Raw genomic sequence first — 25,832 nt, forward strand, 5'->3', positions numbered from 1 at the left:
TCCTGTAAAAACCATGATTACTAATATTGGAAAGGTAACAAATAACATCCATTATTGGGAACAAACCGTTATGATTCATTAGTGTTCCCAATGACTCATATCTTACTGTGTATAAACCAGGAGTCATATTTGCAAACTTTGAATCTTAAAAACAAGAGTTGTTTGCAACATGCAACTGAGCCTTTTGAGTTGTTTAAAAATACAAGATTTTTTAAACTAAATTTCTTTTGTGGGCTGCATTCTTCAATCATGGAAAATAAGGACGAGTTAGGAAAGAAGGAGTATGTATATTAAAAAAAAAAACTAAATTTATTGATTTATTATTTATGACTACATAAAATTATGAACACGATAATAAGAATACTACAGCAGGCCTTGCATCTCGTGCATGAATTGCATGTAGGCATCGTCTTTAGTCGGAGCGCCGGTGGGTTTCTGTAAATCAGCCGCTTGTTTCTTAATATCCACGACGGGCCCTTTGGGACCAGGTTTAGCCTTCTTGTCTTCTCTTTTGACTCGTAAAGCTGAAGGGACAAACCTCGTGACATCCGCGGAAAGATTGCGGATTTGAGGCTTGGCAGTTATGGTAGCACTTTGCGGCTGGCCTTCCTTTCTATTTATCAATTGTGGAGCGGCGGAAAGAACTGGTATCGGAATCGGTATAGGATGGGTGATGTTTTGTGTCAGAGGGCGAGGGAGGGGTAGGCCACGTGGAGGCAAGCCAGGCGGCGGTCCAGGGGGCAGCCTGATGAGTCGCGGTAAACCGGGTGGCGGACCGGGAGGGGTCGGTCTATTGGGGAGAGGAATTCTCAATCCGGGCGGAGGCATTCCCAAAGGACGCAATGGAGGCGGTCTCAACATGGTCCCCATTAAAGGAGGCGGATGAGTTGGCATCGCAGGGCCTTCCATTCCTGTCGTTCCAGGTGGGCACATCATATGAGATAGAACTATCCTCTCGTCCTTATCTGCAGGATGTTCATCTTCATCTTCGCTGTTTGATTCATTCTGATTTTTCTCAGAAAGTCTCGAATTGAGGTCGGCAGCTCTATCGGATTCTCGCTTTTTATGTACTTCCTCCATTTCTTTCATGAATTCATCGATGTTTTGTCCAGAAAGTGCAAGCATTCTTTGCTGCAATGAAGTGGGTTTGCTAGTGGCAGCACCTACAGCTGATAATCCGGTTGAAGCTCTCGAATCAGCATCCTGCATTCTGTCATCTTGATCCATTAAGTGAGATTCAAAATCTAAATGATTTTTCCGTCTATCAATGTCCTGTAATTCAAAATTAATACATTGTATTCAAATTATATTAAAAAAAAGATAATTACATATCGCTCACTCCTTTCAAGAACGTCACAAATCAAAAATTGTCAATTTTCAGTTGTGCATGTTTTCGGAATGCCCAGAAAATGTACTATATCCCAGCAAAAGAGGCATATTTTTAACTTAATATTTACCCGCTAAAGGGCAGAAAGTGTTGTTTTTGCATTTTGAAGAAAAGGTATTGTTTAATTATTTTTTTAAATATCCTAAATATTTTACAAATGGAGAAAAAACCTTCAGATTTTACCTAAAAAGATCTGTTGCACAGTAAAAAGTTCAATACGTGGCATATTTATTTTTAATACATTGTATTATATTTTTAAACTTTAAAAACGTTTTCCTGAAAAATCAAGTTTTTTGATTTATGACGTTCTTGAAAGGAGTGAGCGATATGTGATAATGTGAAATTCCAGCATAGATTGCAGAAGCACACCTTCAAATGAAGTGAATGTGTACCTACACACAATATTTAATTTAATATTTTTATATGCATAAAAACTTGATGTCTATCCATTAGTTCCTAATAAACTTCTCATTGGAAGGAGATACGTAGCTAAAACTAAGTTTTTGATATGTAAAGTACTCAAAATCTCATGAAGAGATGCATAACTATTTTCATACAATTAATACACATGTAAAATAAATGCACACCATTATTTCAGTTTCAATTTGATCGGAAAACCTTAACATCTTTAGTCCACTTTGTTTGGGGACATTCTTATCACCATCAGTGTCTTCATTATCGGATAGGTCAGCCAAAGAGGGTGGAGGACCCGGTGGTACTCCAGGAGGCTCCAATCCAGCAGTTATATCCTGAAAACAAAAATTCTAATTAATAAGCAGAATTGGTCACCATAACAAATCAAAATATTAGGAAAATTGTACTGGCAATTAAAAAACAATAATTAATAATAAAATATTAAAGCTTGAACATAAGTGCTCAATTTTAAATCAAAATGTAAGGCAAAACATGATCTATTGACAGCTGAAAGCTTATTTAATGTATAATAATTTTCTAGGAAGAAGTTGATACTCTACATTTATAAAATTATTGACAATTTTATCAACTCTTTACAGGATACAATAAGCAAGGTCAAATAATGTAAAATTAAATTACTTTGTAATAAGAATCCTTCTTTAAAATCCCAAGGGGTTTCGATGGGGGCATTGGTACTATGGAAGGGGTGAGTTCCATAGGCAGAGGGATTTGCGATGGCACATTTCCATATATCAGATTATCAGGAACCTTAAAAAAAGTAATGGCAAATATTAAATATGCGATACAATATTTCATTAATTTTAAATTCAAGGGAGCGTATGTTATGTATGTTGAATAAATAAATTCGGCAAAAAAGGTTTTTGTTTCAATATCCATTTTCATTTTTCATTTACATATTTATTGACTAAATAATAAAAGCAGTGGATGAAATCAGAATTTAAATCTGATTAAACTAATGTAACTTTGTTTTAAAATCACTATAAATATTTTATTATAACTTAATTACACATAATGTCTACCGGATTTGAAGCTAACCGCTTCTTTATAAAGACTGAGTATTAATCCGTCTTGATAAAGAAGCGGTTAACTTCGAAACCGGTACATTATAATTAAGTTATAATAAAATATTATAGTGATTTTAAAACAAAGTTACATTTTAATTATAAAATGGAAAATCACAAAGTTAGTGCTTCAAATACAAATTATATTTTATTTTTGTGTATTGTATATCTCATTTTTTTTAATTCAATTTCAAATCCCATCTAAATTTTATGAAATTTGTTTATTATTGATAATTGACAGCGTATTTACTAACACACTTAGGACGGGAAAGGTATTTCTACCCGTTCAGTCGATTGATGCTTAAGGACGGGAAGGGTATTTTTACCTTCTGTGCGGAACTCATTTCAAAGGCAGAAAAAAGAGAATTATTTAATGCTTTTATATGAATATTATGTACAAATCTCTTTGTTAAGATCTAAACTATATGCATACAATTATCAAATCTCTTCGCCAGCGGTCCGCAGGCATAAAAAAAAACCGTCTGAAATGTGTTAATTAAAAGCATCGACGGAGTGCGTTCGTCGACTGCCATCTCAGATAGTGGGATAAATGGGGATAAAAATTTAGTCATATTTTTTTGATCATGCCAAAATTCTAAATATCATTTGAATTTGAGGGCTTTTACAGTATTTGTAATTGTCTTCTTCTTTGGTTTCAATCCTGCGGATTGGTCTGTAGCAACAGATGACATCTCTTTCGCCATTCTCGCCTATTTTCGGAAGTCCTCTTCAGCTCCGCATACGTCGAGCAGCCCATGTCTTCGTATAAGTCGCTTAGGTATTCGCGGCGTGGGCGTCCTCTGGCGTTTATTCCCTCGTAATTGTAGAGAATGTTTATTTTATCTTTGTAATTGTAATTGTAGAGAATGTTTATTTTATTTTTGTAGCGGTGACGATGGCTTACTTGAAGAGTTGGAAGCGGAATATCATCAACTTGTACAGCTTGAGCATGTCGCACTGACTCGTGGTATGCTGCCAAAGCGGTCCTTCTTCTTTCATATTCTGATTCCTGACGTTTCAACTCCACCCACTTCTCTGGTTCATCTTTATCCTAAAAAAGGGATGGAATACATATTATAATAAAGGTACTCATGACTCAAATTTAAAATAAAATCTACTTTAAAAAAAAAAAGTAATAACTCGCAAAGCCCCTACTTTAAGGGGCCTGCAGGTAGTATAGTAAGGATAGGGAAGGTAAATATGAAAAATATATCACAAACATCCAGACCACTTGAAAATAAATCTTTCTTGAATTAATTTTGCAATTGGCGGGAATCTAACCCGCGACGCCAGTTTCGCAGTCGAGCGTCTACCCATGCCACGGCCCTTTTTACCCTTATCCGCGCTCAATGGTGCATAGGGCACTGCATCGTATAGAAGCAGTGTTATCCAGTCTCGAAGGAAAGGTGATCAGCCTTCCGCTTCAGGAAGCAGTCCAGGGTCATATTAAATAGATATTAGACTGGAAAATCACTAATATTTATTTTGACCCTCTAGGGAATCGAACCCGGAATCTCAAGCATGGTAGCCTAGCGCGCTTACCACTACACTATGGAGGCGGATAAGTAAGTATTAAGAATTAAGTATTTTTATTTTATTATTTGAATTATGGGATTAAAAATACACATTCCCTTTAATGTAATTAACTTACCAAATGAAAACAAAATGGGCATAGGAAAAAAAAATACTTACATACATTTTCAAAACACGTTCTAAGGTTTCTCTTAATTTTTTTCTTTTTTCTTTCAACACCTTTTCATTTAGTGGTGAAGGTTGTAAAACGTTGTATTCTAAAAAACAAAATTAAAAAGAACTTAGTATTATCACTTAAGAAATTCCAGTTGCGTCATGGTAAACCTTTCGCATACATAACAAAAACGAGCAATAAATAAATAAATAAGAATATTTACTACTAAGGATGATGAACTAACTGAAGAAAAGTTGTTAATCCAGGGTTAATCCACAGGTTGTACTTGTTTAAAATGTCCATTGTTACAAATAAAAAAATATATCCTGAATAAAAACATTGCCAACAACTAATTTAAATTTATGTATTAATTTTAAATCAAACACAGATTTTTTAAGTCTACTATGTTACTCAAACTTAGTAGACTCAAAAAATCTGTGTTTGATTTCAAATTAATACATAAATTAAAATGGAGTTCTACAAATTAAATGCCAAATCAATAAATAAATACCTAATTTAAACCCCGCCCACTCTTTTCAACCTATATAGACCCGACATACTTTCACTAACATCCATAGTGCATGTCAGACCTCAGCCTTTAGTGCATGTTGTTCTGCAATCTATCTGGTCCTCAGGTCGAACAATATCGCATGTGATCAATATTTTATGTAGTTGTAAGTGTGTGAATAGTGCTATGATAGTGGTGTGTAGTATTGTTTGCATGCTGTTGTAGCGATTGTCCTGACAAAGAGACGTGTGCATCTCGAAACCGGTACACAAAAAATCTCAGTGATTATTTATATGTTAGATTACTAACATTTTCGTAAAAAAGACCTGTTATTTTTTGACATCTCATCAAAGATGAAGAAGAATATGGAAGTCTGGGCATTTACGGGGCTGACGACTGTCATAGGCTGATTTAAGTGATCACTTTACACACGTGTAACATTCACCAATTCTACCCATTATTGACAACCACACTACTCAAATTCTGCCCAGACTTCCATATTCTTCTTCATCTTTGATGAGATGTCAAAAAATAATATGAAAATAACTCCTGTAGTTGGAGATAATCCAGATTTTGTGAATAAGTATTTGGACACACTCAAAATGTTAAAAAAAAAGACTTGTTTTGAAAAAATGATTTTGAAACACTGATTTGCTATCAATGATTGGGCGATTGAATTCAAAAACTAAATTATGTAACAACTGCTTCAAAAGAAGTCATTACTAAATTCTGTTTTTGGGATTTGACCACTCAACACTAATGAAGCTGATTAGTGCACAAATTTTATTGCGTGTTGCGTTTTTCTAGCTCTTCTATATTCGGTAGAATCATGACATCAAAAATTTAACACCTTAATGACCAGTCCTGCGCTAGTGCGTATATTAAATCCAACAATTAAGAACCGATTCCGCGTATTGCGAACTGCGCGTTATTGCGGATTTACAAGTCTTCTTCAAACCCTTATCTGCACCCGACGGAAGAAATGGTATTAGAAGATCACTATTTGGAAGTGGAGGAATTAGCAGTAATGTGTAATATTAGTGAAACAAGTATTTTCCAAACTCTCTATGACGATTTCAGTATGAATAAGGGTAGTGTAAGATACCACATCTTCTTTCTGCTTTCCAACGTTAACTTCGGGTCACATGTGGACACTGAAGACGATGCAATTTTTTTTGTTGCAGTTTATTGTCACAGGAGATTTATGATCCTCTATCCAAGGCCATATGCCGAGAGTTTGTGGCCCCTACCTCGTAGACATGCGCAAACGCCAACAGAAAAGTACATAACATACCCATCTCGTCAATTTTTTCCAATTCTTCGAGAATTTGTGATGGATCCTTCATTTTTAATACTGCAGCCCGAACCATCTGCCTTTGCTTTTTATTTTTTTTCAGCTCTTTTTTCCTAGCTTCTTTCCCTAGAATTCAACAAAAAACACGATAGTAAGAGTATATAACTACTACTACTACTAACCCTTATCCGCACCCAATGGTGCATAGGGCACTGCATCATATAAACGCAGTGTTATCTTGATCGTCAACACATGAAGGAAAGGTGATCAGCCCTCCACTTCAGGCACCAGTCCAGGGTAATATTGAATAAATATTGAATAAATATACAAAATCACTCATATTTATTTTGCTCCCCCCCCCTGGGAATTAAACCCGGGACCTCCAGAACGGTAGCCGAGCGTGCTGACCATTACACTAAGGAGGCGGACAGTTTATATAAAAGCATGTATTAATAAATGAAGTACTTATCCGCATTTGCTAAGCATTAGAAATACACTAAAAATAAATGCTTGTAGTCCAGATAAGGGTATTCATTGTATTTAAATATTTAATTCTTTTTAAACAATTTGGCTTTTATTTTACATAATATATAATAACAAATAACATTATCACTTACTGGCTTGGTCAGTAGGATTCATGTATTTACCACTTTTAGTGGTATTTATAGATCTTCGCCCCATTGTTAAGTGATTTTAATTATTTAGATTCAAGAAATATTTAAAGAAAATATCTTTAGCCCCGGCAGTGTAAACAAACAGGAAATATTAAAACAAATTATTATTTTCAGAAGCCTAAATTCACGAATTCAGAATATCCATAGCCACTTGTCAAATTCACCATAGATTCAAAGACAATATACTAATTATGTAGACATTTGGATTTTTTTAGTGATGTGACTGACGGAAATTCAAATTGACAGACCAGCGATAAATGATATGACTGTTGGCAACACAACGATATACTGTCAAATAAAGTTGAGTATTGATGGTTGAGGTTAATTTTAATTTCGCGACTTGCGTGAAATGTAAACACGTGTTTCACATGATTGTGAAATAATATTGAAGGAATCATTTATCAATATTATATTTGTTCCGCACATTTGTAAAGAATTGTTGACATTATGTCGACTGTGGTAGACGGCCAATTTAGTGACGACGGAGATGGTGAAGGTCTATTTGAAGAGTTTAAGGTATTCATTGTTTTAAATTGTTTATAAAATTATATACATGTATGTGTGTGTGTAAAATCAAGAAAACGATATGAATTTCCTAAAAAGTTAATTTAATATTTTATTTTTATTTTTTAGGAGATAAAATCTGTCCTGAGGAGTTTGGCAAATAAAGAAGAAGGATACTACGACAGTGATGATGATTTTTCTGATGAAGATTTATACGAGTGGGATGTCGGTCGCGATAACAATGAAAACACTAAATACAAATCGGTTCATTTCTCAGGCGTTAATATCAATTCTCAGTCCAATTCAAACAAAATTACAAATTATCAACCAACAGATAAATTCTACAAGAAGTATACGAATCGCATAAATGTTGATAAGTACGAAGGGCCCACCATGTCCAGTTATGCAGCTAATTCTTTAATCGAGAGTTCCAAGAAGGCAGATGGTGAAAGAATACGGACTAAAGACAAGCATGATCGCGCTACCGTGGAACAAGTCATGGATCCTCGAACAAGAATGATATTATTTAAACTCCTCAACAGGGGAATGATTTCTGAGATTAATGGATGTATATCAACTGGAAAAGAAGCCAATGTCTATCATGCCACATCTAAAACTGGCCAAGATTACGCAATTAAGATTTACAAAACCTCGATATTGGTGTTCAAAGATCGCGACAAATATGTCACTGGAGAGTATCGTTTCCGCCATGGCTATTGTAAATCTAATCCTCGTAAAATGGTACGAACATGGGCCGAAAAGGAAATGCGAAACTTGGTAAGGATGCACAGCGCAAAGCTCAATGTCCCCGAGCCGATTCTCCTACGAGGACATGTTCTAGTGATGGGATTCATCGGCCAAACTGGATGGCCGGCACCAAAATTAAAAGATGTTGAAATCTCATCATCCAAAGCTAGAGGCTTGTACAGAGACTGCATAATCATGATGTGGACTTTGTACAACAAGTGCAAATTAGTACACGCAGATTTATCTGAATTCAATTTGCTTTATCATGATGGCCAAATAATCGTTATAGATGTGTCACAATCCGTAGAGCACGATCATCCGCAAGCCCTTCTATTTCTGCGGAAAGATTGCACAAACATTTCAGATTTCTTCAGAAAAAAAGGTGTCGCCACAATGACCGTCAAAGAGCTATTTGATTTTATAACAGACCCCAGTATTACAGATTCAAATATGGAAGAATATTTGGATAAAGTTTCAGATAGTATTTCCAACAGAAGTTATGACGAGATGACAGCACAAGAACAAATAGAAGAGGAAGTTTTCAAAAATGCTTATATTCCAAAAAGATTAGCTGAGGTATTACAGTTTATGATATTTATTTATTTTAGTTGAAATATTTATGTTGTTAACATTCAGATAAGTCATAATCAAATTTAACTTACACGCAGAATGATGATCTTTCTCAGCTAAACAAAATACAAAACAAAAGAGACAATGTTTGTATTTTTTCTGCTTTAATGTTTGTAATTTCTCAGCCAAACAAATACAAAACAAAAGAGACAATGTTTGTAATATTTCCGCCCCCAGTTTTCAATCATATTTATAATAGGTTTGTATTCTGAACAATAAAGTAGCACTGTATGTATGGGTAGTAATACGCCACCCCATTGTTTGTTAATTAGTGACATTTGCCCGAACAGAGGAGATATGTTGTGTAATGTAATTTTGTTAGATTTCTGAGACTTAAATGTAAACAGATGCATATTTTTATTATTCTAGGTGGTCGATGTAGAACGAGACATAAGATTAGCCAAGCAGGGAGTTGGCGAGGACCTGGTGTATAAGACAATAGCTGGACTCAAGTCAGATCTATCTGGTGCTGTTGCTGCTCCTGAGATATTGGCGGATGAAGAAGATGATGTTTCCGATGAATCATCAAGCTCTGAAGATTCCGAAGAAGAACGAGGTTAGTTAAAAAAATCTGTCTTCAATTTCCATCAACATATGCAGCTCCAAATTATATACATATTTGGGCGCTACAATGTAATAAAATATGAGGATATAAATACAAAGTATTGTCAGCTAAATCTGTAAAGTGGTCAACTCCATTTGGGTTAAGTTCACAAGGATAGTGAAAACGTAATAATTTAACCATCAAACAGAATTTACCAATTTGTAACTGTGAATATGTAACTATCAATCACAATTATTATTATGTAATTAAATTAATAACTTCATATCACTATCTTTGACATTACAACCCTGATTGCCGAAGGTTCCTGATCCAGGATACACCCTCATTCTCATCAGTTTTTCACACTGTCTGCAATTTATCATTTCTGAATATGTAATCCACAATGTATGTAATTGCCTTACGCTCCAATTCGTTCTTATTGATGCCAGTACCAGGCGTTATTGTATTTTTGTAAAATTGTTTTTAAATTGTCATATCTTCATAAGTATGATATTTTGTGATTTAAACAAGTGTTAATAGTTTGGCATTTTAACAAAAAGTCTATAAGACACTCTTAACAATTGAAAAGCCATATTAAAATGAGATCCTCACCCTTTAAATGCCACCCTCATCAATCATTGTTTTCCTTAGTAAATTACTTCTCCCAAATGCATTTCAAATTCTAGCAAGCTCAAATTTTTAAGACAATAATTTATTAAGTGTAGTGAAATTTTATGGTGAATTTATCATAATACCTACATATTTGATATTATTTACTATAGTTCCACTTACTAAAAAGTTGTCTATGTTGCTGTATACTACATGTAATAGTCTAAGTGATGTGTGAATGAGCTTTATACCCATTTCTTCTGCTCAAACTGTTCTGTGCAACTGCACCTAGCCAAATTGTCCACACACTCCAAGCGTGCAATGATTCACAGTGAATCTGGAAAATCTTCTTTGACAGTGACCGCAGTGAACATATAGCGAATACTTATTGTTCGCGGCTGTTGCAAACACAACGTCTACATTAGAGAAGTATCAGTTGCACAGATCAGTCCATGTTGGCAACGAAGCTCATCTCTCACATTTTTTATAAAGATAGTTTATCACTAGATAATTTATGTGAAAATACTATGACCATCCATTTTCAGTTTCGTTTCTAATAAAGTTTTGTGAAATATTTTTGCTCTATTTTTTTAGAATCAAAAGGAAAAGAAGGCGGAAGACCAAGAGATGAATCTCCAGAAAGTAGAAAGGCTCGGAAGAAGGCAGCCAAATCATTACAAGCTGAAAAAAGAAAAACTAAAGTAAAGAAGCACGTAAAGAAGAGAAAAGAAAAACAAGCCAAGAAATGAAGCACTTTTCTTTCATTCAGTTTATTAGCTAATGCACAGATATATTTATGTATTTACTTTTTCATTTAACAAATTATATATGTAATTAAATATGTATATAAAAAGCATATAAGGAATGCTGTGTTTTTGTCAAACCACACTACCAAGGCAGAGTGATTGTATCTGAAACGATACTTCAAAACCCCCAGGTACTGACTTACAATGTCAACACAGAAAAATGAACAAAACTGTCAGTTTCCGAAAGTCACCCATGAGGACAGAGATATATTTTTAAAAAGTAGGAGGACAGAGATATATTTTTATATTTTGGCTGGAGTTTCAAAATATGTTATGAGAGCTTTAGCTTCTACATATGGAAGGCACTATGTTGAACACTCCCGTTCTACGGAAGGCTAGGCATGGAAGAACTTGTTGATCATGGCTCATTTTCTTGTTCTCTGCAGATGATGAATGGTAGAAAATATAACATACGGGATCAAGGATAATAAAACAAACATTTACTCTTTTTTAAAAGAGTTATTTTAAATAATTGAACTACAGCATACATATACATAATAGTAAAAAAATATCACATAAATTATTACAAGTACCTACCCATTAATATCTCTTATTTTAATAACATTTATGACGTACAAGAGAAAAACAATGATGTGTTATATAAAATTTATCAATATATGTACATATTTTTTATTTTTAAAGAGAAATATTTGTGTTTTCATTATTCACACAAATATTTCAATTTCATACTACATATTTCTGTGAGCCTAAGCGGCTCATTATTAGAAATAGGTATCAAATTGTGTAGGTGCAAACCGAGAAACTCTGACTTAAGAGTCCGCAACACTAACCACGGGACCACAACCTGACACAACTACTAAAGATATTTGGTAATAATAGAAATATTTAATGCAGATGAATGAATTGTTTGAGCGCACAGTACATATTTTACAAGAAATATTAGGTGCAGATGGATGCAATTGAACACAGAGAATGAATAACTCTCTTATAAAGGATTAGTAGGTGTACAATAACTATCATAACCGGTAGAATAATGTGGTAATTAACCTTTGTCTTTATATTATAACTTTATATTGCCAGACTATATCGTTTGGCGCCTGGTGCACAATGTTTTAATGCTCCATGAAGCTCAAACTCTTTGAACAAAAATCCATCAGTGAAAGAAAAGCTTTCTGGAAAATTTAGCTTACATCACATAAGTTTACCACTACTATAGTTTTACAATGAGATTACGAGTTATGTGGGTAATGACTAATGATTAATTACTGTTCTGTACAATGAACAATCAATCACTGATTAGTTTTAAGAACATACAAATCTTTTTAATTATAATGAATCATATAAATTCCTCAATATTCAAACTTGGTTCATCCTAAACATTATATGAGCACTAACCCTAGACCACAATACTTGTTTCAATGTACCTTATGAATTGTAAAATGCACGACGATAAGAAAAACTCACATTTTATCAAAAACATTTAAAAAAATATGTGCATCTAAGGACTTTCGGTAAAAAATTAAGATACATGTTAGTTGTCACTACATTCTTTACATGTGTTGCCTCGGTGCTCACCACACATTGGATGGCGTAGTAAACTTTACGAATGTCCCGTAATCTAGACCTAAGAACTCATAAGAATTAGTATACGCAGTAATATATACATTCTGTTTAGGAATGTGAAATTAGTATCTTGTGACACTGTCAATTTATTAACTACTGTGAAAACTAATATAATTTACAACACATATTTTTAAAAATTTGTAGCTACAATAATCTTTTACTGCGTTTCATATTCAATGATAAAAACTATTTAAAATTTATTGATATCTGTAATCAATCACAAAGTCACTACGCTACATAACCCCACAACAAATACATGATTAAAGTTATTTTTGTCAGTTTTTCTTTTTCTCATATTCATTTGTAAATCCTTCAATAAAAAATATAATATTCAGGAAAATATTTGTTGATATATTTTTTACGTGAACTGGGACATAATGTCAATTAAATTCATTCTTAATATTAATTATTATTTTATAAATTCTTATAATTATCTTTTGCATGATTTGAATATTGGCATTTGGACGGCATTGTTTAATAATTGTAATTAAAACATTTAAATTATATATTTAAATGAATATAAACTAAAAATCATTCCATATAAAGTTATAATTCAGTGTTTGGTATTTTAATATTAAGTATAATGTGTGACTTTTTTTAAAAACTTTCCTGTATATACAAGTATTTAATGCTGCTTCGGATAGTGTAATATTGATAAATGACATGGAGTATTCAGGGCTCCCAAAGTCTAGGGACCTAGTTTATTTTCCGTAAAAAAACTGTTTTAGCAGTTCTGATGGAAGTTATGGTTTGTTAAACTTAAATACAATTTTAAAAAATCATAACAAAAAATACTTAAAAACCATTTTGTATAGATCCAGCCTCAAATGGAATTAATTAGCCCAGGGTTCTTTTTCAGGTGAATCAAGCCTTGCATAGACTATTAGTATTACTAATTCATTATATTGATTAGTCTAAAACAGGGTTTCCCAAGCTTTTTCTGATATTGAACCTTTAATTTTATGTGGGGTGATTCCTACATTCTAATTTTTTTATTACTTTAGATTCTGTAGTATAGACAGAATTATTCCAAATTTTTGCAGAACGCCTATTCAGGCCCTCCAGTTTTGGTATGAATTTAGCTCGGAAAACCCAGTTCTAAAATCAGATTCAATTTCAGTTCGCAAAATCAAATCCATATATATATATATATATATATATATATATATATATATATATATATATATATATATATATATATATATATATATATATATATATATATATATATATATATATATATTTGGAATATTGGGACTACTTAATTAATTGATATGCTTAAATAAAGTAATTGATTTATACAGTTAACTTTGTGCAGAGTACTGCCAGCAGTTCTCGTAGCAGGCAATGTCTTATTATCAATGAGTTATATAACATCTAATAAATAACTTCCTTCGTTTTGTTAATTACACATTTCATGTTGCAAAACGCCGTCTTAAGTTAATATAACACAACGATCTAAAGAAGAATAAAAGTCCACCTATTGACAAAATCTCTAACCAAACAGAATTTTTTGCAATGTCTAAATATTCAAGGAGCACATTTGGTTTTGCAAAGTGACAGTATACGTCATCACAATCTAAAGTTTTTCTCTCAAATCCGAACACTGTCAATGCCATCGCCACCACGCCGCATCTAATGAAGGATGTTCTCATCAATAAGTTCATGGCTAATGGAATATTTTTCGCAAAATCAAATCCATATATCGCTAAACCCAAGAATGGCGCGATTGCTAGTGGTCCAATTGCACAACCATTCTGAAAATAAAATAATTCAGTTAACATTATTTATTATATATACACAACAAGCGTATTTTGGTCACCCCAAAATACAGGAATTTGCCCGGACAGGTTTTAGAGTTTAAGACAGATAAACGGATGGGATTAGAAAATCTCCCTTCCCTGATTCTCTCTGATGCAGACAGACCCCACATGCTCGAGTTTTTTGTATTGCGGGATGCCCTGTCCAGAAATGGTAGCACTATGGCCTAACATTTTTTATTGTCTAATAATGTCAATTATTTATATTGTCTAATACTTTGGTTAAATTGTTATTATTGTATTTTGTTAAAAATGGTATTGTATAATATTTTATATTGTCTAATATTTTGGTTGAATTATTGTATTAAGTAAATGTCACTAAAATTAAGTATTGTTAAAAGGTCTCTTCGAGATATGGAAGAAGAAAATATACAGTAACTAATAAAGAAAACAAAAAGGAAGAAACAAGAGCACTATAAACTTGTTATTTTATTTTATATTTCTACTGTAGATTCTTCACAAATCCTTACCGTAATACTAAATGCAGATCCGATGGAAAGACCAACTCCTTCTGCAGCGAGTGATACCATATTTCCAACAATACAGAACACTGTGAATCTAACAAGTTCCGCTGGTAATCCCCACATAAAGTATACGAGACTGCAGAATACTATATTCAAAGTCACTTGAACTGGCAGTTTGGATATGGTAAGAGCCGCATAATACGGAGTCAACCCATACCAGCGGTTGAAGTATTCTTTTTTTACAAGTTTTACTTCCTGAGGATCTGAAATTCAAATTAAGGTACTATAATAATAAGAGTGATTAAGGAAACACTTGTTTTTATACCACTTGAGTGGTATACTCAAGTGATATAAAAATAAGTGTTTCCTTAATCATTTTAACATGTCTTACCACAAAGTAAATGCCGAAACAATAAATAAAATACTATTAACAATAATCAATATTGCAGGTATTTACAATATTCTCCATTTTAATCTTAAAATTCAAAGAATGTTTTGTGCTGTGGGATTTGTAGGTGGTTTTCCAAATTTAAAAGGTATCCATTATTTTTGGAAAGACTTACATATTTCCTATTTAAATAATACATACCATTCATTGTATTTTTAGGGTATCCAAAAAGTGAAATGTTAACAATATAAATATACCAATATTTTTTTAAAGATTTCATTTATTATAAACTACCATGGTTTGTTATACCAATAGTTATTTTTCATGATAGTGAATATTGTCCTACCTCCAACATTACTCTCAATAAGCTGAGTTAAATTCCATATGGTACATAATATTATAATGTTATATGTATAAAGTAATTAAATACTTACAAATTAATACTGGAACCATGATTTGTGTATAGGCAAAGAATATTGTCACCCCTATGCAGAATTTGAGATGATTAAACATAAGAATTCCGTCATTTGCCGTTCCATAGAAACAAAGTCCAATCAGAACACCACACAATATGTGATGGATAAGTTGTATCCACATAGCTGCAATCGTATTACTCTAATAAATATATATTTTAAGTCACACTTTACTTAAATACATTTTAAAATACTACAATAAATTAATATCAGTTAATTATTATTAAGAATATCCAATGATTACTGGCAGTTTACATTCAATAAAACTATTTGCATTGATATAGATCACAGTTTCCAATTATTTTCACCCCATAGACCACTTTTAATTTTTAATCAATTATTTTTTAGACACCCTGTTTACCTAATAATTAATTAAATTAATTAATTAGTATATTTAAACAAGTCAAAATCGACTAATGCGGGTCTATATAGACAACATCGGGAAACTATGAAATAGATCTTGGTGATGGAAAGGGTGTAGATAAAATGTAGTAAACTATTTGTTTATATTATTTTTAAAAGTTACTTTTTCTGCTTCAAATGGAACTTTTTTTCTTTTTCAAGAATATAATTTTAATGACTATTTATACTTCATTTATAAATTGTGATCTATATAAATTGCTTTCTGTGTGTAAATCAATACAATGTGAGCCCTATCCCACTTTTTAACTATCGAAATGATATTGAAATATTTTATAAAAATATTTTTACCAAAATCATTTACATTCTATTGTACAAATTCTATTGGACATTGAAGACTTTAATATGTCCAATATGACATTCAATAAATTCAATGACCATCTTATGATATCAATTGTACAGTATTACAAACAAAATATCAGATTTGTAATCAAATACATAATTATTATATAAATTATTTACCTGTTTTATTTCTCATAATTTGCAGCAACATTCTCGATAGCAATATTTTAAATTGGGCAAAAGAAGATGTGGCGAATTCTATCTCTGAATCTGTAGAGAGCCTTTTCATTTTTATCCATGCCATTGTGGAACTAATATTTGAGATTTGTGATGACGTTGAAATAGTGGAACTTCTTCTTTCATTAGTATGCTTAAACAGTACATTATCTAATGGATTACTTTCCTCGATGAGTTTTCCCGGCGGGTCTTTTTCTATCTTTTTGTCTTGTTCTTTATTATCTGGTACTATTGTGACTTGATGTAGTTTGCCGTTTTTCACTCTCTCAGAAAGCATTGTGATATTATAGGTACTTTCAGTACACTCAATCACTGTAAAATTGAGAAATGATGCTTTTTTAGTCTCAGCAATGAAATAAGAGATTTGTATTGAAACATTTTATTTTACATATACAGTGAAACCTCTATCTATCGTTTTTCAAGGGACCTATCGAAATAAATAAACTATGAATGCGGGAAACAATAAATGCGGGAAAACAATTTGTATGACATACCAGTAACTTTTTTGGAAATTTGCACAAAAATAGTTGATTTTAGAAAAAAATACAAAAAAACGGAAATGGGTATCATGCAAATTGACAATAAAACCAGTTGATAAGTATTCAAAATGGTTTATTTACGAAAAACAAAGACAATTCATTACTATTTTAAATTTTTATAGTCAAAAATATCAAATTTGGAGCATAATTCAAATGATGAATGCGATAAAATGATGATAGAGAAACGATCAATCCGATCTATTTTTGTATGAAATGAATCCGGGGTAGAAGAAATAAACGACACATCCGGGAAAACGATTATTCGAGGAACGAATGATAGAGGTTTCACTGTATATACTATTTTTGTCTGTCTCCTTAGCGTAGTGGTTAGCACGTTTAGCTACAATGCTGAAAATCCCGGGTTCGATTCCCAAGAAGTCAAAATAAATGTTGGTCATTTTCACTCTCATATTTATTTGATATCACTCTGGACTGGTACAAGAAGCGCAGGACTGATCAGCTTACCTTCATACAACTGATGATCAAGATAGTATTGTGTCCACACAATTTGGTGTGTTTCTTGTACCAATCAAGGATAATTTCATAATAAATAATAGGAAGAAAAGTCAAGGGAATTGAACCTGGGGCCTCCAGCATAGTAGATAAATGTGCTTAACATACACTACAGAGGCGGACTTAGGTGTGGATACGGATCAGAATCTGGATATATATTATTACAACTTAACACATTTCAAACGGGTGTTTTTTACGCCTGCGGACCGCTAGCAACAAGATTTGATAATTATGTACATATAATTAAGACCTCAAAAAAGATATTGGTACATAATATTAATATTAAAAAAAACATGCAATATGTTATTCCTTTTTTTCTTACTTTGAAATTAGGCCTGTGCAGAAGGTAAAAATACCCTTCCCGTCATTAAGCATAAATCTACCGAACGGGTAAAATACCTTTCCCGTCCGAAGTGTGTTAATTATGATGTTGAAAAGTTTCGAAGCAAACAGTTTCATCCTCAAGACTAATTAATTAGTCAAATTTATAATTATTTATTAAGTGAAGTAAAAAAAGATTTTTGTTAGTTGAAAAAAGTAGTTTTTGATTATGATAATTGTTTCGTCTAATGGTACTGGAACACTTAGGATGAGGAAGACGGAAACGTACAAATGAAGACAATAATTTATTTATCAAAAATTATAAAATTATCAAGGCGAGAAGAGCAAAGGGACACAATATATCGAAAATTATAACACTTATTAGGGCGAGAAGAACAAAGCGACACCAATAGAAAAAGAGCGAGCGCGACGTATACACGTTTTGATATTAATCTCATTTGAGCACGAAAATATTGACCCTCCACCCCTTATATACAATTTTAAAGGAGTTGCATGTGGTGGGGACAATATTGTAAACATTTAAAACCTAATGAACTGCGTCTCTTTGTTCTTCTCAAATACATTTATGCCTACAATTTTAATAAACAAATTGTTATAAAAAATACACAATTTTTGGCATGAACAAATAAATAAAATTAATAAAAATTAAATAAATTAATATTTATTCCTTACCAAAATCAGCTGGGTTATGGTGTCGAGGGCATGGTAATCCCACTGATGAAAGGAAAGGAACAAGTGCTGATGTGGCTCCTTGATACACGCAAAGCCCTTGTGCAATGATGTAAACCTGGAAAAATATTATTTATTATCTTATTAAACAATAAGAAATGCTTCATTGGGTAAAATGGGAAACGTCCTATATATTTTAATGTGAAAATTTATCATGAACAAATTCAAAGGTAAAATAAAGCTCACATATTTTTTCTACTTGTTTAATCTCATTTATTTTTACTAACACACTTTGGACGTGAGAGGTATTTCTACCCGTTCGGTCGATTGATGCTTAAGGACGGAAAGGGTATTTTTACCTTTTGCGTCGGCCTCATTTCAAAGGAATTATTTAATATTTTTATATGAATATTATATACCAATCTCTTTGTTAAGGTCCAAACATTATGTCCACAATTATCAAACCCCGTCACCAGTGATCCGGAGGGATAAAAAACATCTCCAAATGTGTTAACAGAGGTATAAAATTTTAAAAAATGAACAAAAGATTATTGAATGTTCTATTTGTTTTTAAAAAGTATTTAATAAATATGTAAACAACATTTAGATATTTAAATGTAAAGAGAAATGAAAAATAATGCAGTTAAAAATGGAAACCCCTGAAAGATAACTATCTATTCTTGGAACCCTAACTATCCATCATATCATCCTTTCCTTGTTTCCTCTCAAACCTAACCCTTACTTAATCCCACTCCCTTTGCTTTTCGTGTTTCCAGTTTCATAAATTTACATTGTAGTAATTATTTGATCATTTATACTTTTACTTACGGTAATTTATGTTATTTTTATTTGTTTTATCAAAATGCACTAACTATCTGGCCATTTATTTAGAACAGCTATATAAGGTACAAACCGTGATAGTATCACTACATCCCCCTATAACGTTGAGATAGGTACCACTTTATCGAAGGGAACGTTGTAATGTTTTCAAATTGAATTTTAATTTTAAATGGCTCATTACAGTCATTTCCGCTGGTTAATATGTAAAATACAATTTAAAACATTAACCCCTTATAACATTCCCTACGATAACGCTGTACATATATCTCAACGTTATAGGGGTGATTTCTATAATCTGTTTTTGGTTGGTTGGATGATATCACTTTTTAGCAATGAAAATATACTTACTAACTAACTAAATCACGCCGCTTCTCCGCAGGGGTAGGCAGAGAGAATACAATGCCACACCCCTCTGTCTGCAAACATTCTTCACCTCTTCCATGTTCATGCATCTCCTCATGCATACCCGCAATTTTTTTTTACTCCTAACCTCACCGCTTTCAAGTATTTGGCATACCTGATCGCGCCAAGTTTTTCTCGGTCTTCCTCTGCTCCTCTTTCCAATTACATTCGCCTCATAAATTTGTTTTACCGTTCTTTCCTCACTCATTTGTTTTACAATGAAAATATGACACAATTTGTTTAATTTTTAACTTTTATCTATCATTGGTCGTCTTCATTAATATATACAATTTTTGTTTGATGTAAATTCATATTGAATTCCTTACATTATCAAAGTTCTCGAAGATGGAAGCTGATGGTTGATGGATTGTGCAGATGACAGTGCGTCCCTGGCGAGCGAGAGTGCGTAGCAGGCGGACACAGTGGGAAGAGGTCACCTGGTCTAGACCACTGGTAGGTTCATCCAAGAAAAATACGGGAGGGTTGTTGACTAGCTCCAAAGCAATTGAGAGTCTGTAAAAAGTAAAAAAAAAAACAAACTAAATAAGTGTATTGTCATCTTCTTTTCTTTAGTCTTTAACTGGTTGTAACAGACGACTAGAAACTGCTGAAAAGATAATGGTCAGCTGGAGTGTCCCTTAGAGACAAAATGAATAGTTTACGCATTCTATAAGCCTGGGTGTAGTGTAACAGACATCAATAGTAAGATAAAAGATAGGCAATTGAGATGGTATGGGCACATGGGACGTAGAGAACCTGATCATATTGTGAACCAGACCATCGCCGTGGATCTTCCTCGAATGACATCTAGAGGAAGACCAATGAATTCATGGGTGGTGTCGAGAGAAAATATTCAATTCAATTCAATTCAATTCAATTCAATTTATTCAATAATTAATATATACATTACAAACAAACATTTAAGGCGTATATATTAAAAAAACAAATTAAAAATTACACAAGAAGACTCTTGTTAAATGTGTAGAAGAATCTCGCTTCGGAAAACTCCTTCGGACACATGGAACAGATCAATATCTAATGTGATATTGTTCAACATAGCGGTAGCTCTTCCTACAGGCATAACCATCGGCAGGTTGGTCCTGTGTATAGGAATCTGAAACAATCTATGCCGACGCTGTCTTAGGTAACTATCGGGAACATACAGACCAATGCTCTGGATAATTTCAGGATTATCGATCATACCGCGCAACAATCGATAAAAATGCGTAATCAAATACGCATTCCTTCTAGTCTCTAAACTATTGTAGCCAAGCATACCCTGGAGAAACTGGGTCGGGTAGAGCCAAGGATAATAGCCGTACTCTCTCATGTAGAGATACCTCAAAAACTTCTTTTGGACTTTCTCTACCATAAGAGAGTACTTAAGCTCGTGTGGCCCCCAGATCATCGAGCCACTCTCGAGTCTACTTCGCACCAAGGAGTTATAAAGAGTTCTCAGCACGCGGGTATTTTCGAAAACCCTGGCAGTACGCAGAACAAATCCTAGCATTTTCAATGCATTACTACTGACTGCCTCTATATGATCGTGAAATGTCAGGGTGCTCACAAATCTAACGCCCAGATCCCTAACATTCGATGCTCGCATCAGATTTTGGTCGTTCATTTTGTAGCGATAAAATAATGTTTTTTGGGCCCTAGTGAAAGACGTGATCGAACACTTGGAAACATTAAACATTAATTTGTTTCGTCTTCCCCATTCACATATATTTGATATATCTGCTTGGAGAAGACGAAAATCGTCAAAAGTTGTCACCTTTAAGAAAAGCTTTAGGTCATCCGCAAATAACAAAAACCGTGAGTTTAAAATTACATTCTTGATATTATTAATGAAAATAGAAAACAATAATGGACCCAGGTTAGAACCTTGCGGGACACCCGAGAAAGTATTGAAGGACTCTGACGCAAATAGACCGTAGGAGACGTATTGGTTTCTGTTTTGAAGGTAGCTCGCCATTAATTTTAGCATACCATCCGAGAAACCGATCTCATACAGCCTCTTCAATAAGACATCATGGTTGACTGTATCAAAGGCCTTGGCGAAGTCATTATATGAACAGTCGACCTGATGTCCCGCGTCTAGAGCTTCTGTGACGTAATTCGTAAAAACCATCAGATTTGTTTCAACCGATCGGCCTTTCCTGAATCCATGTTGTTCATCAATTATAAACGGCTCTACTCGGGAAGCGACGATTTTACTTATTATGATTTCAAATACCTTAGCTGGTGCAGAAAGAACAGCTACAGGTCTATAATTTTCTACGGATGACTTAGAGCCACTCTTATGTATAGGAGTAACCTTTGACATCTTCCATGTTTCCGGGAAGACCCCTGTATTCACTGAAAGATTATACAAAAAACAAAGTGGTCTTTTAATCAAATCCACGCAGCCTTTTAGGAAGAAAGTTGGAATGAAATCTGGACCAAGAGAATTAGTGTTACTTAATTTTTTTATAGTGTCGGCCACATCTTTCTCATTGATATTACAAACATCAATAAACTGCGCACCGGTCGGCGAACATTTCTTGGCAATGCTAATATCAAGAAGCGGAGGTTCATTACTATATACAGTCTTAAAATGACCTGCAAACGCCTCGGCAATGTCTGCACCCCGTACTATTTTTTCACCCCACGTCATGGAGTTAATATTCCCACCATCCGCCTTTTGAGACTTTATGTAGTCCCAAAAAGTATTTGGATCCTGAAGAATACCATTTTCCATGCTGGTAATGAACTCCCGGTATGCTAATCGAATGCTACGTCTCACGACAGATCTGTAACGTCCAAACATCTCATAATCACTGTGGCAGCCAGAAGCTTTCCATTTCTTATGATAGAAATGCTTAGTCTGTATGTCTCTAATAATATCCCTAGAAAACCACTTCGGATATCGCCTTCCACCAGCAGCCTGAGATCTTCTAGGGAAGCAGGAATCAAATACACATTCAACAGTATAATAAAAATATTGTACCGCCTCGTTTACATCCGATTTGTTATACAGATCTCCCCAATCGATACCGTCCATGAGGTAATATAGCTGGCCGAAGTCGCCTTTGTGGAAGTTCCAGCCCCTCCGACGAACCGTACCCTCCCCGGGAACTCTGGATCGATTGGGGCGATCTGCAATCGGATTGTAACAAAATTCAAGTGCGGGGTGGTAATTATCTTCTCTCGTAAGAGGTGATAATGATCGAAGTACATCAATCGCCCTTCTACTAAACACTAAATCCAAAGTTCTACTTTTAAAGTTCAAAATATTATTATACTGTGTGAGACCCAACATCGAGCACAGAAAAGTGAGGTCATCTTCTACACTTGTAATATTTCTTGCCGACTGTAGGTTAAAATCACCCAATATAATAATATTTCTACCTTGAAGTAGCTCTAAACTGGACAGTACCTTGTCGAAGAACAATCGATATACTTCAGTCTCACTCGCCGGAGGAAAATATAATACGCAGATGAACGTAATATCGAGATCGCATGTAAGTTTTACCCAAAGATCTTCATTGGACGTTTCCAAAATAGAAAAACGCTCGACTTGCAAGTTTTCTCTATTTCTCACAGCCAATAAACACCCTCCACCCTGCCTGTGGCCACCGCGGTCTCGTCTTACTATTGTAAAGTTACTATCAAAAAGTTCGGAATCAAAAACGCCAGCGTTTAACCAGGTCTCGGTTAGTGCTATGACATCAAGGTCACTGGCCGAAACACTGTTGTAGAATTCTACGCATTTTGTCTTCAATCCTCGAACATTCATATAGTAAAAATTCAATTTAACATCTTTCGCATTATCGCGAACTAGTCACTTTACTGAGGGAAGGCGCGGCGCATCTCGCGGTTTTGTCTCCCACTCTTTAATAAAAGATTTACGCGGCCAATTGTCGCTATGCAAAATTGTCGCTATGCAATATTGTGCGAAGGCATCACCTAGGTACGTTATTCAAGGCGGGAGGACTTACAACTTGAGGTCGAGGAAAGTTAATCTCAACAATCTACAAAAATAATACGTTGGGATGAAGCCAGGAAGAAGACTGTCTATTGTTGGTTATACATAAAGATCTCTCCTACATATTCCATGTTTTTCGGCCATATGGTTATGGTTATCACCCTATTATTTTGGAAACATGTATGTATAAATGAAAACGATATTTTCTGGCGTTTCTCATGTATGTGATTATAATCAGGATCGGACCTCACATACTAATAAAAGAGTTTCTGCTCAATAAAAAAGCTTCTTTTCATCTCTCCAATAGATGTCTCTAGCGAAAGAGTGATCCAAGAACAATGTTTCGAAATGGGATCATATATATAGAACTTCCAAGAATTTGAGTAGGTAGTGTGGTTGTCAATCATGAGTAGAATTGGTGAATATTACACGTGTGTAAAGTGATCACTTAATCCAGCCTATGACGATCATAAGCCCCGTAAATGCCCAGACTTCCATATCCTTCTTCATCTATGTTGAGATGTCAAAAAATAATAGAAGAAGAAGCTTTATTGCATGCTTCTAACAGCTTCTTCGTCTTCTATTATTGCCATGTCAGGTTCCCTTGACGTCGACCATCACTTGAGAGTAATTGTCCTTATCCTGGGTAGTTCAAAACAGTGCCAGCGCCTCGACGGTCCTGATCTCCGTTCAATCTTGTATATTCCGGATCCAGGAGATCTGTTTTCTGCCCACACCTCGTCAACCCTCTATTTTGCATTTTATGATTAGGTGCAAGTACTAAGAGCTCCTTCGACCAAATGCGGTAAATATATATATATATATACTTATTATACGTATTTATGTTAGTTGCTCACCTCTTCTTCTGTCCGCCCGAGAGCAGCTCGGTTCGCGTGTCGCGCTGCCCGGCCAGGCCCATGCTGGCGAGGATGGCGGCGCAGGTGTCGCGGCGCGGCGCGCCGGGCGCCATCTTGAGCGCGGCCGCCAGCGCCATGAGCTCGCCGGCCGTGAGCAGCGGCTGCAGCAGGTCCTCCTGCGTGAGGTAGCACGACCGCTTGTGGAAGTCGCGCGACTTGCGCGCCTCCCCGTTGGCGAGGATCTCGCCCGTCACCCCGGCCGACCTGGAATGGCCAATGCCTCATTTAAACTGCTTGATTTTACAGCGGAACCTTTTTTCTCCTAGCCCAGAGGTTCCCAAAGCGCCGCGGCGCCCTGGTGCGCCGTTGAAAGTAAAGAGAGGCGCCGTGTGTCGATCCTCTATCATTAATGATCGATAATCCTGAAACTATCCGGAACATTGGTCTGTATGTTCCCAATAGTTACCTAAGACAGCGTCGGCATAGATTGTTTCACATTCCTATACACAGGACCAACCTGCCGATGGTTATGCCTGTAGGAAGAGCTACCGCTATGTTGAACAATATCTCATTGGATATTGATCTGTTCCATATGTCTGAAGGAGTTTTCCGAAGTTGGATTCTTCTACACCTTTAGCAATAGTATTCTTGCTTATTTTCTATTTTATATTGCCTATTTCCATGTTAATGGAAACCACAAATATTCTCGGGTATCTATAAAAAGCAACAATTTCTTTTTTGAGAGCTAGCATCTTTCTACCCAATTGCTATTATTGTAGGTAAGTACCTATTTCTTTCGATTATAATATACATATGTACATACATATAAAGTCACATCTATTCTAAATAGCTTACTAAAGTAGGACGCCGGGCGCCGTCACAAAATACCAAACTCGTAAGTGCACCGCGGGCTGAAAAAGATTGGGAGCCCCTGTTCTAGCCCTTATTTGCATGTTCTTACCGACCATTCTTCATGCCTTTGATTTCAGGAGACTACTGAAACCTGGCTTTGACCTTACGCAAATCCTTACTGGTCCAGTAAGAGCAAATACTGAGATGTTCCCAATTGGCCCACATTAGATTATCCCTCCAGATCCAAACACAGAAAAACAAAAATGTGGGTAGATAGAGAAGAATAAATCCACTAGA

General features: G+C 34.5%; 3 protein-coding genes across 4 annotated transcripts in view; 1 reads left to right on the top strand and 2 right to left on the bottom strand.

Moving 5' to 3' along the window:
- Positions 1 to 304: 304 nt before the first annotated feature.
- LOC148307043 (WW domain-binding protein 11) lies at positions 305 to 7,208 on the bottom strand. The gene is made up of 7 exons (XM_088263998.1): positions 6,990 to 7,208; positions 6,373 to 6,498; positions 4,576 to 4,673; positions 3,788 to 3,934; positions 2,441 to 2,569; positions 1,975 to 2,136; positions 305 to 1,272 (listed from the first exon to the last, which is right to left on the bottom strand). The coding sequence occupies exons 1-7, from the start codon at positions 7,051 to 7,053 to the stop codon at positions 364 to 366; spliced, it is 1,635 nt and encodes a 544-aa protein (XP_088120124.1). The 5' UTR covers positions 7,054 to 7,208; the 3' UTR covers positions 305 to 363.
- Positions 7,209 to 7,336: 128 nt separating this feature from the next.
- RIOK1 (RIO kinase 1) lies at positions 7,337 to 10,945 on the top strand. Of its 2 annotated transcripts, none has more exons than XR_015837910.1 (4): positions 7,337 to 7,562; positions 7,680 to 8,873; positions 9,297 to 9,903; positions 10,162 to 10,200. XR_015837910.1 is itself a non-coding variant. In XM_088264015.1 (4 exons), exons 1-4 carry the CDS (start codon positions 7,494 to 7,496, stop codon positions 10,827 to 10,829), a joined length of 1,605 nt encoding a protein of 534 aa, XP_088120141.1. In that variant the 5' UTR covers positions 7,337 to 7,493; the 3' UTR covers positions 10,830 to 10,945. The 2 variants fall into 2 exon arrangements, 1 of the variants encoding a protein (XP_088120141.1); XM_088264015.1 differs by lacking the exon at positions 10,162 to 10,200 and adding an exon at positions 10,675 to 10,945 and having other exon boundaries at positions 9,297 to 9,483.
- A 2,795-nt stretch (positions 10,946 to 13,740) lies between these two features.
- LOC148307045 (ATP-binding cassette subfamily G member 4) overlaps positions 13,741 to 25,832 on the bottom strand; it is a 52,710-nt gene continuing 40,618 nt past the window's right edge. Inside the window, exons 4-10 of the mRNA XM_088264017.1 lie at positions 24,684 to 24,947; positions 20,186 to 20,372; positions 18,621 to 18,735; positions 16,498 to 16,866; positions 15,577 to 15,741; positions 14,761 to 15,017; positions 13,741 to 14,227 (exon numbers count right to left, since the gene is read on the bottom strand). Of these exons, the coding sequence (XP_088120143.1) occupies positions 13,886 to 14,227; positions 14,761 to 15,017; positions 15,577 to 15,741; positions 16,498 to 16,866; positions 18,621 to 18,735; positions 20,186 to 20,372; positions 24,684 to 24,947 (1,699 nt within the window). The 3' untranslated portion in view covers positions 13,741 to 13,885. The remainder of the gene's footprint in view (positions 14,228 to 14,760; positions 15,018 to 15,576; positions 15,742 to 16,497; positions 16,867 to 18,620; positions 18,736 to 20,185; positions 20,373 to 24,683; positions 24,948 to 25,832) is intronic.

The sequence above is a fragment of the Brachycentrus maculatus genome, unplaced genomic scaffold, assembly GCF_059751285.1.
Source record: "Brachycentrus maculatus isolate JH-2025_06_01 unplaced genomic scaffold, ASM5975128v1 h1tg000212l, whole genome shotgun sequence".
NCBI lineage: Eukaryota > Metazoa > Arthropoda > Insecta > Trichoptera > Brachycentridae > Brachycentrus > Brachycentrus maculatus.